Genomic DNA, 19,676 nt, shown 5'->3' with positions numbered 1-19,676 from the left:
TCCCCTTGCGGTAGGGGGTGAACACAGACCTTCATGTGATGTAATAGTCTGTGACAGCACAGCAGCCTCAGAGTTGGAGAGTTAAACACCTTCCCTCAACCCTCACAGCCTTTTTCCTCATGGCCTACGCTCCAGGAGAAGTAAAAGACAAAGTAAGAATTCCAGCCCAATAGTGTTTGTGGAAAGGCGCACCAAACGTGACATTTGACACAAAAGCTACTGTAAAAAAATCGTCATTCCTTCAAGTTCAGTGGTTTTTCCAAGTGGAGCAGTTGAATAATGGATAGCCTGACTTGGGTTAGGACAAATCATACAATATAGTAGTACAGTTATAACAGCAGCAGTCACATTCATCACATTCCTGCGTTTTCTTGCTTGGGAACCACTCCATTCATATTGCTGTGATCAAAGCTCAGGTCTAGCCCTCTTCTATAGGCCAAGACCTCTACATCCTATCTCAGCTTGCTCCACTTTCAACAGACACCATGTGATATGGTTTAGCCCTGCTGCATGCACGTGGAGAACTGTGGAGCCTTTTCCCTCCATCAATCTCTGATAGGGAGCAAGAGAGACAGAGTCTATTTATTTCCCCTATTGTACTTTACTATTTGCACATTGTTACAACACTGAACATAGTCATACTATGACATTTGAAACTTCTATTTTGACATTTTTGTGAGTGTAATGTTTACTGTACATTTTTTATTTCACTTTTGTTTATTATCTATTTCACTTGCTTTGGCAATGTAAACACATTTCCCATACCAATAAAGCCCCTTGAATTGAGAGGGGTGAATAAGGGTGGGCAGAGAGAGAGAGAGAGGAGAAGATGGGAGGGGGCAGAGGGAGAAAGGAGAAGATGGGAGGGGGCAGAGGGAGAAAGGAGAAGATGGGAGGGGGCAGAGGGAGAGAGGAGAAGATGGGAGGGGCAGAGGGAGAGAGGAGAAGGGGAAGATGGGAGGGGGCAGAGGGAGAGAGGAGAAGATGGGAGGGGGCAGAGGGAGAGAGGAGAAGATGGGAGGGGGCAGAGGGAGAGAGGAGAAGATGGGAGGGGGCACGAGGAGGGAGGAGAGGAGAAGATGGGAGGGGGCAGAGGGAGAGAGGAGAAGATGGGAGGGGGCAGAGGGACGCTGCGGAGAAGATGGGAGGGGCCAGAGGGAGAGAGGGGAAGATGGGAGGGGGCAGAGGGAGAGAGGAGAAGATGGGAGGGGGCAGAGGGATGACGAGAGAGGAGAAGATGGGAGGGGCCAGATAAAGAGAGAAGGAGAAGATGGGAGGGGCCAGATAAAGAGAGAAGGAGAAGATGGGAGGGGCCAGATAAAGAGAGAAGGAGAAGATGGGAGGGTGCACAGATAAAGAGAGAAGGAGAAGATGGGACGGGGCCAGATAAAGAGAGAAGGAGAAGATGGGAGGGGGCCAGATAAAGATGACAGGAGAAGAAAGTAAGACAGAAGAGTGACCCTGTTCCTCCACAGTGTCTTAAGGCCTCTCTGAGAGCCTGGGGGCATTGTAGAAGGCGAAGCGGAAAACGACCAATTAAAATCAAAACGGTCAATTAAGCCCAAAGCTTCAGTGAGTCAGCAGTTCTTCTCTTCTCAGTCTGCAACGTAGGCCTCTCTCTCCCCTTCTGATCACAGACACCATGAGCTCTTCCTCATTTACGGTCAATGAGAAAATGTGTTTGTTTTTAGACCACAGATTTAGACTTGAAAAAAATAAATAAATACGAATATGAACTCTCCAATTTTAGAAACTGGTATAATATGTTGGTTAGCAGATGAGGCCCAATTCTCCACACGTCAGCCCGACACAGCAGAGCTCGGCTAGAGAGGATGGCTGAAGGAAGGATAATACATGTTTTATTTAACTAGGTAAGTCAGTTAATGAACAAATTCTTATTTACAATGACGGCCTACCCCGGACGACGCTGGGCCAATTGTGCGCCCCCCTATGGGACCCCCAAACACGGCCGGATGTGATACAGCCTGGATTCGGACCAGGGACTGTAGTGATGCCTCCTGCACTGAGATGCAGTGCCTTAGACCACTGCGCCACTCAGGAGCCATAATGGAGGGCTTGACTAAATTCTATGCATCAAGACAGCTGGATACAATGCTCATGATTGGGTCTTTATGCTTGGTTTGGGTTATTCTGAAAGGGAACAATGGAGTGGGGACGGTGTAGAAAGGAGAGGAGAGGTGGGTCACACACACCCCTCCCTAACCAGTTTTTTTGTCCAGTGAGCTGCCCGCTCTTACAAATGACTGACGTCCTGCCACAAGAATCCAGGGAATGCGAGAGCAAACAGAAAACCAACCAACCAGGGAGCAGTGGACAACAGAGAACCCATCATCAACCACAACAGACTGTCTCTCTCACACAAACACAATTACAGCGCAGCAGGCAGCACAGTCACTGCAGTGCAGCTCAGCTTACGCTGATGCAGTGAAGTGAACAAGCAGTCTAGTTTATCCCAGTTTTAGCCACCGAGGCTCACATAAGGCCTGTTGATCAATAGGTTTGTTCTCGCTCTGGATTCATTGTGGCAGGGTAGTGCTATTGAAAGTCAAAACCACAGCACCAGTTCTTTAAGGCCATGATATGTAAGTCACAAGTAGGCCAACTTGTGTCATCGTAACGCATTGTTAGTGAATAGACCTATGTTCCTACTGTAGATCGCATTGCAGCAAGCCTGTTTTCTCCACTATTTCATATAGGTCAGGGATGGGCAACTGGTCTCAACTTGCCGTCCTGAGAGTTAGAACAGTAGAATACACAAGGTGCCATTTTTAAATGTGGTTGACATCATCAGTTTCAGTTGTTATGTCAGTCACTCAATTAACCCGTCAGCTGTGATTGGTAAGTTAGTCTAGCCAGGAGAGTGGTGGGTGAATGGGGTGGAGGGTAGCGGGTGGAGGATTTTTGGAAGGGTGCACAAGGGAGTTGGGAAATAGGGAGGGTGGGATTGTGGGTGGTTGAATAGGAGAGTTGGCCAGGAAAGAGGAGGTGCAGGAGAGTTGGCCAGGAAAGAGGTGGTGCAGGGGAGTTGGCCAGGAAAGAGGAGGTGCAGGAGAGTTGGCCAGGAAAGAGGAGGTGCAGGGGAGTTGGCCAGGGAAGAGGAGGTGCAGGGGAGTTGGCCAGGGAAGAGGAGGTGCAGGGGAGTTGGCCAGGAAAGAGGAGGTGCAGGGGAGTTGGCCAGGGAAGAGGAGGTGCAGGGGAGTTGGCCAGGAAAGAGGAGGTGCAGGGGAGTTGGAGGGAAAGTTCATTGGAGACTCACTCAAGGGAATACAAAATAGGAATCCAACTACACTGATTTTATACTTGCAGCCATCTGTCAATATGGGGTTTTGTAGTTAAGAATGTGAACTGATTAGTTTAAATATCTTGACAATGTCACTATTGTTTAACTGGCTCATAAAAAACATAACCCCTCAATTTTCTAAATCCGAAACACACTTCGGCCGGGCCCTCACTCCAGACTGTCTGTGTGTCTGTCGTTCCACAAACAGCATGGGATTTAAAAAAAACTCTTTCCAGAAAATGATTTAGAGACAATCAGCATGACAGAAATTGATCACGGGCCAGAGAGAAGAGGTTAGTAATGGAGCCAATATGCTATGCTAGTAGCCTTGTCATTTTTGATCTTCTGTAGGCTGGTATTCAATAGGGAAAAACCTAGCGAAAAATGGTCTTCAGCGCTAAAACTGAAAAGCATCTGGCAGAAGTAAATTCATCCAAACACACAAATATAGTATTTTATATATCTGATGTAACCACATTTTCATGAATTTGATGATTTGATGATTTAATCATCGAGTTAACACGGAAGTATGACATAGGAACGAGTCACTTACATTGCTTATAATGGGAGGTAAAACAGAGGTGGAAGTGGGTGAGCAGGCAGGAGGTGTAGGGGTGAGCAGGCAGGAGGTGTAGGGGTGAGCAGGCAGGAGGTGTAGGGGTGAGCAGGCAGGAGGTGTAGGGGTGAGCAGTGAAAACGTGAGCAGTTCACTGCCTTCCCAAGAGAAGAGACAAAAATGTTTTCTTCATAAACTCAGTCTTGGTTGGCCCTGAGGATATCTGGGGAATTACAGCAAACATCTTCACATAGTTTAGATCCCCATCTCAGGAGGAGCAGAGAGAAAGAACAAGCCTTGGCATGCCACCATCTCTCTCCCCTTCTTTCGCTCCCTTTAAAAGACAGGAATTGAAACCTTCAGGAGATCACCAATTCAGTGCTGTAGGTAGCCTAGCGGTTAAGAGCGTTGGGTCAGTAACCGAAAGGTCACTGGTTCAAATCCCCGAACCAGCAAGATGCCGTTCTGCCTTTGAACAAGGCAGTTAACCCCCAACAACAACTGCTCCCCGGGTGCCGATGACGATTAAGGCAGCCCCTCACACGTCTCTGATTCAGAGGGGTAGGGTTACATGCAGAAGAGACAATTTGGTTGAATGCATTCAGTTGTGCAACTGACTAGGTATCAACTGACTAGGTATCCCTTTCAGAGCAGGCCAGGCTGACCTGCTTTATGTTAGCTATTAGCCTAGCATTTAGCCTATTGCTGTTGGGTATCTAGCTTTTAGTCTACTGCAGTTGGGACTTTTAGCATTTAGCCTAGCGCTCTGTGCTACTGAGGAGAGACAGGCTGTAAAAATAAAGAGCAGACAGTTAGCTTAAGATCTGAGAACAGACATGAGTCTCTGACGAAAACGAGAAAGACAGAAAAAAACAAAAAATGAGAGGAAGACAGCGAGATGGAAAGAGAGACACAGAGAGAGCGACAACAGACAGACACACAGACCACACACACAGACAGACACACCACACACACACACACACACACACACACAGAGCCAGAGACAGAAGAGGAGTGAGAGTGGGCGAGAAAGCTCAGCTGGGTCAGGCTTTCTTCAGAGGTAAATCATACAGCATGTCTGACGCAGGTGCTTCACTTGTCCCCAATTCACCCAGCCTCGTTCACGGCCCTGTTACAGAACAACCCCACTGTCACACAGGGGCTTCACTTGTCCCCAATTCACCCAGCCTTGTTCACGGCCCTGTTACAGAACAACCCCACTGTCACACAGGGGCTTTCACTTGTGCCCCAATTCAACCCAGCCTTGTTCACGGCCCCTGTTACAGAACAACCCACTGTCGCTCTAGTGTAGCCTAGTCTGACTGCTGCCGCAACTTAAACCACGCAAATCCTCTACACCACACTGCGCCACTCAAAAACCTTATCCCACCCACCAAGGCTCTGACAGAGAGAGAAGGGAGGTAAGAGAGACAATGCTTCCAGCAGACACGTGAGCCCAAAGACAAAACCAGACAGACAAATTTACTAGCTGAGTGATAAAATGCAAAGCAGAAGAGAGAGCGAACGAGAAAGAATTTAAAAAAATAATAAGAACTGTCAATCATATCTTTCAGAGACAAGTCAAACACACTCTGTAGATTTCCATTACAGACTTATGTTCCTATAGCTCACACTCAAACCTGTAAACGCACCACACTCAAGATCCACACACCACAAGGAAGGAGGACAGAGGATTGTAAATGAAGGAAGAGCAGCCCCTTTCGCCCTATGCTCTGTCTTCCTCTGATCCACAACACACACAAAGTACTTCAACAATGAATTCAAGGGAGAGAAGGGAATGGCTGTGGCTCAGATCCATGCGATGGGTTCTTCCTCCTCTCCCTCTGGCTGTCCAACAATGGCACCCTATTCCCCTTTATAGTGCACTACCTTTGATCAGGGCTCTGGTTAAAAGTAGTGCCCTATAAAGAAGAATAGGTTGCCATTTTGCACTCATCTCCTCCATGTTTTACATCCCTCGCATTATTCACTGATGACGACACGATGGCTGTGTCCCAGAACTCCCTACATAGTGCACTACTTTTGAGCCAGTGCACAGCCTAAATAGGGAATAGTGTGTAATTTAGGACGCAGCTCTCGCTCTCTCCCCTGCTCACTTAGCCATTGCCTCTGAGATCTCAGTGTGTGTGTGTGTGTGTGTGTGTGTGTGTGTGTGTGTGTGTCTCTCTTCGCTGCAGGGCAGACAAGGCAGAGTCACCTCCCCTCACAACTTCCTTTACTCTGATACTAACATCTCTGTGATAAGCCCAGAGCTCCGGGCACGACTGAAGGATACGTCAGAGCAGAGAGAGAGGGAGAGAAAGATAGACCTCCAGTATGACCTCTTAGTCCATACTGTGTTGTAATATCGAATAACTGTGTCAATTTCCATCTTCTACATTCTTCTATAGTGGTTTTCCTCCCCCAAAAAAACGTCTGCTTCAGTGGTGTGTGGTGTGTCGAGCACATGTGTGTCTCGCTGTGTGTGTAGGCCTAGACTTTCCTTGGCGCAGGTCCTGGACCTGTAGCATAATGGAACAAGGAAGGAGAGCCAAGTGTAAGTGAAGAGTCTACATGAACAACTAGTTTTAAGGGCCATTAGAGCAGCACTCTGGGTCTACGTGGTGGAAAAGTAGTGCACTATATAGGGGAAACGGTTGCTGTTTGGGCAGCAAAACTTGCTGTCTACTCTCCGCTACAAACAAGGTCACACAGACCCGACAGGAACCACAGGAAACGTCAGCGAGGGGGAGAGAGGGGAAGAGAGGGGGAGAGAGGGGGGAGAGAGGGAAAGAGAGTACGGATGGCTAGAGGAATGGGGTGTTGCGCAAACTGAGTCAGGTTCTGTTTTCTTCACACTGCGGAAAGCAGAATGAAGAACGTGTCTCCTAAAATGAGAGAGTTTACAGGTCTCCTCCACTGAGTACAATAACACTGCTTTGTTTTCCATGTCTTGTCCTCTCTCTGACATCTTAGGACATGAGAGAGAGAGAGAGATGAGGTAAAAGAAAGAGCGATGACACTCATGACGTGAAAGTGAGAGAAAGCACAAAAAAATAATAAAAAAGCCCAGAGAATAAGCTCAGAGCAAATATAATCTTTAGTGGCCCTGTTTTAGCTAGCAGCAATCTCTTCTCTGCCTACTTGCAACATTATAATTCCTGTGAAAGGAAAACATGAGAGATATAGATATATATATATATATGAATGAGACTCATGCCGATACATGGTGAAAGCGAGAGAAAGCACTGAAAGAAAAGAGCTACGAGAGAGAGTACTCAGAACATATACAACAGTGCATTCAGAAAGTATTCAGACCCTTGACTTTTTCCACATTTTGGTACGTTACAGCCTCAATCTAAAATGGATTCAATAGATTTCCCCCCTCAATCTATGCACAATACCCCATAATGACAAAACAAACAGGTTTTTAGAAATGCTTGCAAAATTTTTATTTTTTTTAAATGAAATATCACATTTACCTGTATTCAGACCCTTTACTAAGTACTTTGTGGAAAGCACCTTTGGCAGCGATTACAGCCTCAAGTCTTCTATTGGGTATGACACTACAGGCTTGGCACACCGGAATTTGGGGAGTTTTCTCCCATTTATCTCTGCAGATCCTCTCAAGCTCTGTCAGGTTGGATGGGGAGCGTCGCTGCACAGCTATTTTCAGGTCTCTCCAGAGATGTTCGATCAGTTTCAAGTCCCGGCTCTGCCTGGGCCACTAAAGGACATTCAGAGACTTGTCCCGAAGCCACTCCTGCGTTGTCATGGCTGTGTGCTTAGGGTCGTTGTCCTCTTGGAAGGTGAACCTTCACCCCAGACCGAGGTCCTGAGCCCTAACCTACGGATTTCACGACTGGGAATACAGATGGTCAAAGATACTAGGGATGCACGATATATCGGGGAACATATCGGAATCGGACGATATTAGCTAAAAATGCCAACATCGGTATTAGCCAATGTCTAGTTTAACAGCGATGTGCAAAACCGATGTCAAAGCTGACGTGCATACCTATATAACATACCTATATAACGTAGGTACATGACGCAATGACGCCGCGTAAAATGTTGCGCTACACGTGCAACACAGCATTCCTAACCTAGCCCACTGTCTGCTGTGGGGAGCAGTCAACAAGTCCAGCAGTCATTTGAAAGAGTAAGACAATTTCAGCGAGACAACTCAAAGGCAAAATCCATTAAAGCCAAGATAAAGGAATTCATTGCCCTTGACAATCAACCGTTCTCTGTCGTGGGTGATGTTGGCTTTCGCCGACTGGTCGAGCACCGGTACACACTACCAAGTGCACTATTTTTCAAATGTTGCCCTACAGGAGTTACACAGTAATAGCGTCACTGCTATTAGCTTCACGACATACTATGGAACACCGTTTGGGTCTTTGCGTGTCAAAAAAGATACAGTAGCTCTGTCAAAGCTGTACAAGAAAGTCTGCAACCAAGCAAACACTGGCCACGAACAATGTGTTCTCAATACCGCGTTGGTAATAAAGCATCATTTGTCCGACTGCAACTTCTGGGGTAGCTAGCTTTAGCTTGGTACCTAGCTAGCACCAATACAACCAGCGTGAAAACAATGACCAGTAGAATGATTTCTTAGCAATGATTTCAGAATCCTTGTGAGTAAGTATTAGCTAGGTTGCCATTTGTTGTTCGCCTATTCAAATTGAACTTCAGTTCATGAAAATAAATAGCTAGCCAGCTACTTAACCCTGTTGCCCAAAGCTAACGTTATAAGCAGCCAGTTAGCTTCATCTGACTAGTGAGGCTTGACCGGACTGGGTTATGTATGTATTGTGAAGCTAGCCACACTAAGGATTAGCCACAATAGTGCAATTTGCGGTTTGCCTTCAAAATAAAAGTATTTCATTGACAGTGATGCAAATTAATACAAATAGTATTTGTATTTTGAAGGCAAACCACAAAGTCCACTATTGTGGCTAATCCTTATTGTGGCTAGCTTCACATAGATGGGTCCGACCGCCATCAATCAAATAAGAACTGCCTTATAAATTAGGGTTATTTTAGATAATGACACCTAGCTAACTATAGCTACTGAAACAGATTGTCATTTTGATGTGTTTTTTTTATGACCAGCACTGTAGGTGCGCGAGACAACTTTACCAGCATCATAGCATAGGTATCAATGAATCGTTGTGACATGAAATACGTGTGAGTGTAATCAATGTGTAATAATTACGTAAAAAATGTATGAACGCGTGAAATTATTATGTGACGTGCAGTTATATTCAGGTCCTGATTGGTCAAATAGTGATATTCGACGTGTATCTTTTTTGACACGCAAACACCCAAACGGCGTTCCATAGAAATCCTGGTTGAGAATGAAACGACTGAACAAATGAACAACGAAACAGCACAGCAAGTAAGTGAAATAAATAGGTTTTGATTATGTTTTACGAGTAATGGGTACATACGTAAATGCCAACAAAATAACTTTTTGGTCAGTGTGGTGTGTGTGTAAGTAACCTTTATTTAACTAGGCAAGTCAGTTAAGAACAAATTCTTATTTACAGTGACGGCCTACCTCGGCCAAACCCAGACGACGCTGGGCCAATTGTGCGCCGCCCTATGGGACTCCCTATGGGCTGGATGCGATACAGCCTGGATTCAAACCAGGGACAGTAGTGACGCCTCTTGCACTGAGATGCAGTGCCTTAGACCGCTGCGTTCATGTGTGTGTGTTAACTATTTAACTGTACTAGAATGCTTAAAAGGCCGCTAAAATTGTAAATATCGGTATCGTTTTTTACATTTTACATTTACATTTTAGTCATTTAGCAGACGCTCATATCCAGAGCGAGTGCATACATTTCATACATATTTTTTTCTTTTTTTTTTCTTTTTTGTACTGGCCCCCCGTGGGAATCGAACCCACAACCCTGGCGTTGCACACACCATGCTGGCGTTGCAAACACCATGCTCTACCAACTGAGCCACAGGAAACCAGGTGTATCATATCGGTGCATCACTAACAGATACCTTAAAAAAAAATGGTCTCACAATAGGCCTCAGGAACTCGTTGCTGTATTTTTGTACATTGAAATTGTCATTAATAAAATGTAATTGTGTTCGGTGTCCGTAGCTTATGCCTGCCCATACCATAACCCCACCGTCTGTTCACAACATTGACATAAGCAAACCGCTCGCCCACACGACGCCATACAAGTGGTCTATGATTGTGAGGCCGGTGGGACATACTACCAAATTCTCTAAAACGAAGTTGGAGGCGGCTTATGGTAGAGAAATTAACATTAAATTCTCTGGCAACAGCTCTAGTGGACATTCCTTCAGTCAGCATGTCAATTGCACACTCCCTCAAAACTTGAGTCATCTATGGCATTGTCTTGTGTGACAAAACTTCACATTTTAGAGTGGCCTTTTATTGTCCCCAGCATAAGGTGCACCTGTGTAATGATCATGCTGTTTCATCAGCTTCTTGATATGCCACAACTGTCAGGTGGATGGATTATCAAGGCAAAGGAGAAATGCTCACTACTAACAGGAATGTAAACAAACCATTATGGTGTCATTTCAGAACCCGTCAACCATCCCGCTAAGTTTGAGAGTTTGCGAAGGAGACCAAGTGATGCTGCAGTACTGAAGTCAAACCCCCTCTTAGTCTCTCTTTCTCCCTCACTTCCCACAAAAGAAACAAAACAGAGTTTAGCTCATCGCCAGAACTTCTCATAAATAACTTAACGTTCCACAAAGCTTAGCTGACTGCAGTCTCATAGCTCACAGTCATATCCCTGTGCCCTAATTCCATACAAGGAAGATGAAATAAAGAAGTGTTCCCGCGGCGACGAAGGATTTAAATTGCAAATATCAGTCAAGTATAAAGCAGGGTAGGCTAAGTAATTAAAAAGAGTGACTGCCTTTAAAAACCAACAAATCCCTTTGAAAACAGCCTATGTGGAATCGATATGAGTCAAAAACAGTTATTCTAGTGTCCAAATTTACTACAAAGTGTAAATAGGATGAAGTCAGTCTGGTCTAAAACGGAGTTTGGAACATCTGCACGTCACACCGGGTAAATGAAGGTTGAGGTGTCCACTTGCCCACTAACATAGGGTGAACAGCTGCGGAGGTTGCCCTCTACCCAATAGCAAAGACAGTGAGACAGACCTGCCCAGCAGCTCTGACTGTTTACAGAAGATAACACGTAGCACCATTTTTTACTTGAGAAACACTGCATCAAACACCTTTGATGGATGAAAAATTGTGCATCTGAAAAATCCTCGGACAAAATGTAAAAATTAATTACAGATTTCTGGGGAGGTTGAGGAAGTGAAATAGGCTTCCTACAGTGTCTCATGAGGGACAAACACCATTAACCAAAAGTGGAAATCGGTCAGGAGACCCACCTCGAAGACTGAAATCTAGTTTTTCTAATGAGCAACAGAAAAACACACGTATCAATCGGCGTGTTCATTGGCTCTTTAAGATTCTATCACTTAAAAAAATGATCAGCATAGAAAGTCATACAAAAACCTAAATGTAAGAGAAAGACATTTCAAAGAAACGCTAGGTTAAATCTGGCCCCAAACACGGACCTCCCGAGTGGAACAGTGGTCTAAGGCACTGCATTGCAGTGTTTGAGGCGTCACTACAGATTCGGGTTCGATCCCGGGTTGTGTCGCAGCCGGCTGTGCAAAATTGGCCCAGAGTCATCCGGGTTAGGTGGAGGTTTGGCCAGATGGGATGGCCTTGTCCCATCCTGCTCTAGCGACTCCTTGTGGCGGCCGGCTCATGCACGCTGACATCAGTCGCCAGTAGTACAGTGTTTCCTCCGACACATTGGTGAGGCTGGTTTCTGGGGTAAGTGAGCTGTGTGTCAAGAAGCAGTGTGGCTTGGCGGGGTCATGTTTCGGAGGAGGCATGGCTCTCTTGACCTGAGTCCGTACGGGAGTTGCAGCAATGGGACAAGACTAACTTGCCCCCCCCCAAAAAAAAAAAGTATTAATATATTTAAAAAATTCTGGCCTCAAACAGACAATCTGCATTGAGAAACAGACCACAGAAATTCTGTCTCTCAAGTCCAGCATGAATGGCATTAGAATAACACTCAGAGGTGCTCGGCCCCTCCCCCTCTACTTAGCCTGGCTTGGTGCTCAAAAACCTTGAAATTCCTTCTAAAACACGACCGCCGACAATGGCAACATCCCAAATGGCACCCTATTCCCTATAGAGTGCACTACTTCTGACCAGAGCCCTATGGGCCTTGCCGACTTCGTCAACAGTAGTGCAATAAATAGGGAGCCATTTGGGACGCACCTAAGATTATTCTTCCTCATTTTCCCCCACTGTCCCTCAAGCCCAGAAAACATTGACCAATTAAAATGTGGTTTCCTTCTAGAGTTCCTCCGCCCAACAACCAACTCTCAGCCCTGGCCTACAAAAGGACAGAGGGCCACTGCAGCATACAAGGCCAGGCACTCCTCTCTCTGTGTGTGTGTGTGTGTGTGTGTGTGTGTGTCTCCACTTCCCCTTTTCATTCTGCTCCCTCTCTTTGTCAAAAGCAAACATTGTCATCAAACCTTCGCTGCGCCTACTCATGACCTACGACCCCACTACCCCTCCCTCCTTTCTTTCTTTCATTCCCTCCATCCTTCTTTCATTCCCTCCATCCTTCTTTCATTCCCTCCATCCTTCTTTCATTCCCTCCATCCTTCTTTCATTCCCTCCATCCTTCTTTCATTCCCTCCATCCTTCTTTCATTCCCTCCATCCTTCATTCATTCCCTCCATCCTTCATTCATTCCCTCCATCCTTCATTCATTCCTTCTTTCATTCCCTCCATCCTTCATTCATTCCCTCCATCCTTCATTCATTCCCTCCATCCTTCATTCATTCCCTCCATCCTTCATTCATTCCCTCCATCCTTCATTCATTCCCTCCATCCTTCATTCATTCCCTCCATCCTTCATACATTCCCTCCATCCTTCATTCATTCCCTCCATCCTTCATTCATTCCCTCCATCCTTCATTCATTCCCTCCATCTTTCATTCATTCCCTCCATCTTTCATTCCCTCTGGGATGGGACTGCTTTGGATCAGCTATTGAGGGATGCCCACCACCCCCCCCACAACTCTTCACACACGTCACAAACAGTCATCGACCAATTGGATGCTCTCATGACGCCACGCCCACCCAGGCAGCGTGTGAGAATGTGTGTAACCCCACTCCCACTACTTCATCCCATGTCAGTAGAAGTGCATAGTCTGTCTTACAAAACTGTCTGACAAACAGTCATCCATCCATAGGATTACCCAGCCAGCAGGCCCAATAGAGGTCTTAACCCTACATGCAATGTACATTATGCTACCTGTGGTTAGAGTGGATAGACACATGTACGTAACATAACCTTAATCTACAGACCAGGAGCTCTTTATAGACATTAAGAATTCACTATTGGATGAGCTGCCTGGATGATGCTTGAAGGGGCATCGTCACGTCCACATGCAATCAGCTGCAACCAGGCGACTGAGTGATGTGATTCAATTCCATGGTTGTGGATTATAGGGTGGACTGTGATTGGACAGTTTTCTAGTATCTGAGCCCAACTGACTGCATGACTAACAAATTGTAGCATAAGTCATAGTGACAACAACAGTTGGAAGAACCATCTAGTCCACAGAGCTGGGACCAGGGCTCAGTCACAACTCACAAACATCTCTTTGAAAGAAAAGGCGGCAGAATAAGTGAATTTCAGCAGAGAGGGAGAAACAGCATCTTGTGACTTCTACACAGGAGGAAAACAGCTTTATTGCAGTGAGTGACCCGACCGCACTCTCTAAATGAGAACCTACTGAGTTTCATTAACAACATGGTTAACACGGACCCCCTGTAATGCATTCCAAATGGTGCCCTTTTCCCTTTACTGTGCCCCTGAGGCTCTGGTCAAAGTGGTCGATTATAAAGGGTATAGGGTGCCATTAGAGACATACCCCCTGAGTTACAGCTGTTTAGCCCCAAGGTGTTATTTTAAAACTAACCTCCGCCCCTGCTTACCTGACACCAAACTGAGGCTCCTTCGTGGAGGGATTTGGGAGTTAGTTATCAGTGACCGTATCACAGAGCCAAGCAACCAACTGCTCCTTCCACCACGTGAGCTAGATTCTAAACGGAGCTGTGAATTCAACTAAGATCCAGTCATATGACTGGCTGACAAACGTGAAACTTTCTAACGACACTCTCTCTCTCTCTCACTCACTCACTCACTCACTCACTCACTCACTCACTCACTCACTCACTCACTCACTCACTCACTCACTCACTCACTCTCACTCTCACTCTCACTCTCACTATGGGAATCATGACCACAAAAACAACTTCTTGTACAGATTAAGAATGTAGAAACTAGCAACAACATCCTGTGTGCCATTCTGTCTGTCTGGGCTGTTGCATCGGCACCCGCAAGTTGCACCCTTGCTGGGCATCATCTTTACCTCAGCGCTGCTCTGACATCATCCATCTACCAACCCTGTGTGATCTTTATCAGACGAGGTATAGCAAGCTACATCCTTCCTTCTGCACCTTATCTGTATCTTCATACCTGGGATATTTTGTGTACGCCAATCTATTTAGGTACTTTAGTTTGCCACTACAATAGGCAGCAGAGGAAGAATTGAGAGAGTATAATAAAACATTGCTTAAAATGTTACTCAGAGCAGTGAGTAAGGAAGTAAAGGACAGTAAATGATTGGGTTGTGTCTTACCTGCAGTTCGCACCACGCCACCTCCACTGTAGTCTCCGTATCCAGGCCCTTGTAGACCGTCTTGAAGGATCCGCGTCCAATCTCGATGTCAAACTTTAGGAAGCGTCCATCCAGCGAGGTCCCTATGGCCTTGGTCTCTACTTCCTCTATGTCGTCCTGAACCTTCTTCTCTGCTTCCCTCTTCTGCTCCTCTAATAGGGCCTTAGCGGCCCCCTTCTCCTTCTCCTCTCGCATCTCCTCTGTAACACTACCGCTCTCCTCCTCCGCGGGCTCCCCCGCTTTACTGGGCACCACCTCCTCGATTCCAGGAGCCTCTGCGGCGGCTAACGACGACAGCTTCTTTACTTTCTCTCCGCCGCAAACATCCAATACTGCCGTGCTTGGCTTTATCTGCACTACCATACCATCCCCTCTAGTACCACCACCAACACTGGGCCCTAATACCGCACTACAAGGCCCATCCCCTCCTTCCTCATCTGCCTCCACCTCGGCCACCGCCAGACACGGCTCGGGTACCACCACAGAGGGGACAGCCAGGGAGAGCCAGCCCAGGCTGGGGGGCTCACAGTCAGGCGGGGAGGTGAGGATGACGGCCTTGCTGGGGAGGTCTAAGGCGGTGGCGTTCGAGTCACAGATGACGCTGCGCCGGAAGAAGCGATGCTCGGCCTGTTTGGGGTCGCGGTCCATAGTGTGGCGGCGTCGGCGGACACCGTCAGTTCCCAAATTCTCACCAAGGTACGTGTCCGAGCTGGAACCATTCACATTCTTGGGCGGCGGAGGGAAAGGGGCAAGGAACTTGTCTGTTTCCGACATCTTGTTTTTTTTATTCCAGGGCGTGAGTGAGCAATGAGCAAAAAAAAAATCCAAAATATCAAGTATAAATAAATTACAAGGAAGAACCAAAACTTGAGAAAAAGTAACTGTAAACCGCAACCAACAATAAACCCAAACTTTTGTTGTGAAGAACCGAACACCCGTGTGTCTTCCAAACAAACTCCTGAGAGGGGGGAAATATATAATATGGGTATATAAAATAAAACCTCTGGAGAAAACCCTCTGGAGTTTGGATGGGGGGGAGAGTTAACTTAACAACAACAGTTACTATAACTTTTACAGCGCTCAGGGGTGGTTGGGCCCAGAAGAGGGGGCGTTCTTTTATAAATGGAAAAGAACAGGAAACAGTCACAGAGGAGCAAGCGCTGATGATGACACACAAGGACCGTCAAATCCACACCATCCATCCTGTAGCGACCCAGAGATAGCCTTCATTGAGCATAAGGGACCACAAGAAGAGGAGGCCAGATAGTCTGTACTAGCATGCTCAGGCTGACTGCTTGGGCCTGGACAGTGGACAGCCTCTGGCGTGTCTCTGTAGTGATGGTGGGGGAGGGAGAAATCTCACTCACACCATTAACTCCACTGCCTCCAAAGCCAGGTCCAGATTCACTAAAAGAGAACAGAGGGAGAGTGAAGGAATGAGGCAGAGAAGTTTGGTTTAATTGCATATCCAAATTTAAAGTAACTGTAAACCTCAACCCTGACTCTGCTTGACCTCAGGGTTACAGCGTAAAACAATTCAGAGTAGCTTGGTTTGGCATGCACTACCGCAGCTGCAGAACAGGAGACTTGGTTTTGCACATCCCAAATTGCACTCTATTCCCTACATAGTACACTACTTTTGACCAGAGCTATTCCCTACATATAGTTTACTATATGGCAGTGGTTATCAAACCTCTCCTCAGGGGAACCCTAGCCGTTCCATGTATTTGATCTATTCCAGAACTAGCTCACCTGATTCAACAAATCATCAATCCCTTGAATAGGTGAATCAGGTGAGCTAGTTCAGAGCTACAAAAAAATTATGAAAAGGTTAGTGCTATCCGGGATCCTTGGGACATCCCTACCCTAAACCTCCTGTAGGTTTTCGTTTCAACACCAGTTGTAACTAACCCGCTTCAGTTTATCAACCAGCTAAGTATTAGAATCAGGTGCGCTAGATTAGGGTTGGTGCGCTCCAGGAACAGGGTTGGAGAGCCATGCATTAACCGTTTAGGAGTAGCGTCAGAGTTGGGATGTCCCAAGGATTCAGTTTAAAAACGTTTCCATTGTGGAAGGAAGAAGGGTCCCCGATGAGTGGTTTGAGAACCACTGATATGGAAGTGTGCAATTTGGGACGCAAAACAGTGTGGCATCTAAAAACGAATTAGCTCGCTACCCATTCCATTACTCTAGTTCAGAAATGTATGGTCATGTCTGAATATTAATTAAAGCACCAAAAAAATGTCATTCCCCATAATTGTACTATTAATATTTTTCCACTAGTAATGTATAATATCGTTTACCAGATTTCTGACCATGCGCAGATAACTTATTAACTGAGATTTTCTTAGAAATCCCAAAATTAAGATAAATCCGAAGTGACTGAAATGTAATTACAAAGAAAATGTAAAAAAACATCTGAACCTGGTTAAACATGACACACATGAATGACATTGACGGGTCGCCAATCTGAGAATGAATGATCTCATTAACTTCGTGGGTCGAATCGATACCGTGAGCAAGCTAATATTATTTATTTTATACCGAAAAACATTGACGCTGTCAATAGTATCTGATAACGGTGACTCGATTTTGTATTATATTTTCTTCCGATCATAAATGTTACGTTATTCATTTACCTTTATTGAAGAGTACGCTCTGTGGCCTTTCCCTTCCCACTCGTCTTTATAGCTAGCTAGCATAACTGGCTAACCATGGTGGAATAGTTCGCTAGCTACACTTGTACAGTGCTGTCTTGCCGTAGCTATAATGAATTCTACAACGAACAGACATCTATCGACTGTCAAGGGGTCTGTACCAAAGCGAGTTTACAGCGAAATAGTTATGTTATTTATCGTCAGCTTGGACAACTAGCTAGCTAACTTAGTCAAGTAAAAAAGCTCGTGAGGAACATAAACGAAGCAAGGTAGTCCTGGTTACTTTACGCTCGCGCTGAATATGGATAGTCTCGCGCATAAAATGACTTCCAGACAGAGCGCACGATGCAGATAAATAGTTAGCGTTGTTATAACAAACTAGCAGTAATTGCAATAGTGTCCAATGCCAGGCATGTTAAGCAAACCCAGCCGACGCAACACAACGCCGATACGGTAGGTTTTCCACAGCACGCGCTATAGCGAGCCGTAGAAGTTAGCTAAAAAACTATTTCGTAGTGAAACAGCCAAGAATCAAGCTAGTATACCTGGATGTCATTAGCCTGTGTGTCAATATGCATGCACTTTCCAGCTACATCAACAACATGATTGGTAAATGCATTACCTTTTGTATCATGGCCATTCTCCCGTAGATCGGCTGGTTGATACTTGAGTAATTCAACAAAAATGTGCAACGATAGTCCTAGTTACTAGTATTAGATCACATTCGTTTTTTTGTTAAAATGTGCAAGAATAAACGCGCATATCTACATTCCAAAGCGACCGTATGCGTTCTCAAGACCGCCGTCTTTCATTGGCTTTAGCAGCTACCTCAAGCAGAGCGAGAAAGCCACGTTCATATCGGGGTTGTATCCAGCAGTTCTTCTCTCCCTCCTATTAGATCAGAGCGGACAAAACAAATTCCTCATCTCTCAGCCGCAATTCCAGATGACCTCAATTTTACTCCATCTCCATGCGATTACTCCGCTACAGTTGTATTACGATGTGAACACAGAAAGAGCAAGACATCCACTGCGGTTCAATTCTCGTTCACTCGTCTGTTCCAATGACTCCGTTCGGATCGAATGCGCTTTTGTTATCCACAAAACAGCAGACAGAAAATGACAACACAATGTATGTAGGCAAAGCCTCTCTCCTACGTGTCCACAGTCAGATGTTGCCGTTTCAGGTCGCTAACATAGCCTACATACAGCTGTTTCCCTTTGGTTCGCTTCATTCACAGATGTCAGGCATGTAAGGTTTGATGGAGCGCTGACTGTGTATCTGGTTGCTAACTGCTCTAGCCAAGCTATGAGCTTCCAAACTGCGTGTTGACGTGGGGTCCTCGTCAGCCAGTCGCTTTTTTTCCTTTTTTTAAATCAAAGACCTGGGGGATCGCGCCTGCTTCCACACTGTGGCGAGACCGAAGCCAGCGATAGCAGACTGGATTCAACATTTTATACGGATACACAGTCCAAAAAGACCATGGAGTATGGGGACATGTCACTTTTTATCCGGGGGAGAGTAGGCTCAGACTGTCAACTTCCCTGCCCCCTAAAATGATTCAGCTATAACATAGTAGGCTAAGAAGAGCTCTTAACGTTACTGTCTCACAGTGATGCGTTATCATTCTGTGTGAGTGTTTTTTGTTGAAAATACCACTTTTTCATGTGGACAATGAACACCATTCATTTTAGCTTTTCTTAATGAGAATAATATACTTATTTGTAAATGTCAATCAGAGTACTTCTATTGAAATAACATTACAACTAATTACATATGATATAGCACCTGCGAAAAGTGCTTGTTTCCAGATGTTGGGATGGAGCGCCTGCGCAGAAGTGGAGCTTATCGAATTTGTAGTCAATGAAGGAGGAAGTATAATCCGAGTATATTGACATTCATGATGTTTTGAAATCCATTGAAATGATATACTGTAGATGACCATGTGTGTTGTTCGGGTTGTGTGGCTGTCAAATTTAAAGTCCAGGTTCATCATTAAAAGCTATTCGTTTGGTCACTGCAAATGTATTGCACTACAATTCCCAAGCACAACATTGACACACCGCGAGATCCACGAGGGGATTTTAGTTTTCATCGGATAATGATGTGTAAACCAGCCTAATGCGTTTGGCCCCATTCTTTCATTATAATGGATTGTCTTTGTCTGAAAGTTGTTGGTTGAATAAGCAATTGGAAACGTTTACATATTTGTCTTATTGTTTGTGAAAATCATTGTATTACATCACTGTATTGTCAACGTGCAAATCTTTCAGAAGTAGGCTAGTTTGAAAATGTGTATTTATAGGGTGGTACAATTTCCTGCATTTTTCACATTAGTTTTAAAAGACATACACTGACTTCCA

At 45.4% G+C, this 19,676-nt stretch overlaps 1 protein-coding gene across 1 annotated transcript; it reads right to left on the bottom strand.

Moving 5' to 3' along the window:
* Positions 1–1,555: 1,555 nt before the first annotated feature.
* LOC115184958 (serine/threonine-protein kinase WNK1-like) lies at positions 1,556–19,328 on the bottom strand. Its single transcript, XM_029745540.1, has 3 exons — positions 17,936–19,328; positions 14,618–16,063; positions 1,556–1,656 (listed from the first exon to the last, which is right to left on the bottom strand). The coding sequence occupies exons 2-3, from the start codon at positions 15,428–15,430 to the stop codon at positions 1,570–1,572; spliced, it is 900 nt and encodes a 299-aa protein (XP_029601400.1). The 5' UTR covers positions 15,431–16,063; positions 17,936–19,328; the 3' UTR covers positions 1,556–1,569.
* Positions 19,329–19,676: the final 348 nt, after the last annotated feature.

The sequence above is a fragment of the Salmo trutta genome, unplaced genomic scaffold (assembly GCF_901001165.1).
Source record: "Salmo trutta unplaced genomic scaffold, fSalTru1.1, whole genome shotgun sequence".
NCBI classification, from domain to species: domain Eukaryota; kingdom Metazoa; phylum Chordata; class Actinopteri; order Salmoniformes; family Salmonidae; genus Salmo; species Salmo trutta.
This window is presented reverse-complemented; position numbering and strand designations above follow the sequence as displayed.

Coding starts and splice junctions, on each gene's coding strand:
- LOC115184958 (XM_029745540.1), bottom strand. CDS start 15,430: ATGTCGGAAACAGACAAGTTCCTTGCCCCTTTCCCTCCGCCGCCCAAG. Junction 1,657..14,617: donor TGGCGTGGTGCGAACTGCAG/GTAAGACACAAC, acceptor TTGACCGTAAAT/GAGGAAGAGCTCATGGTGTC.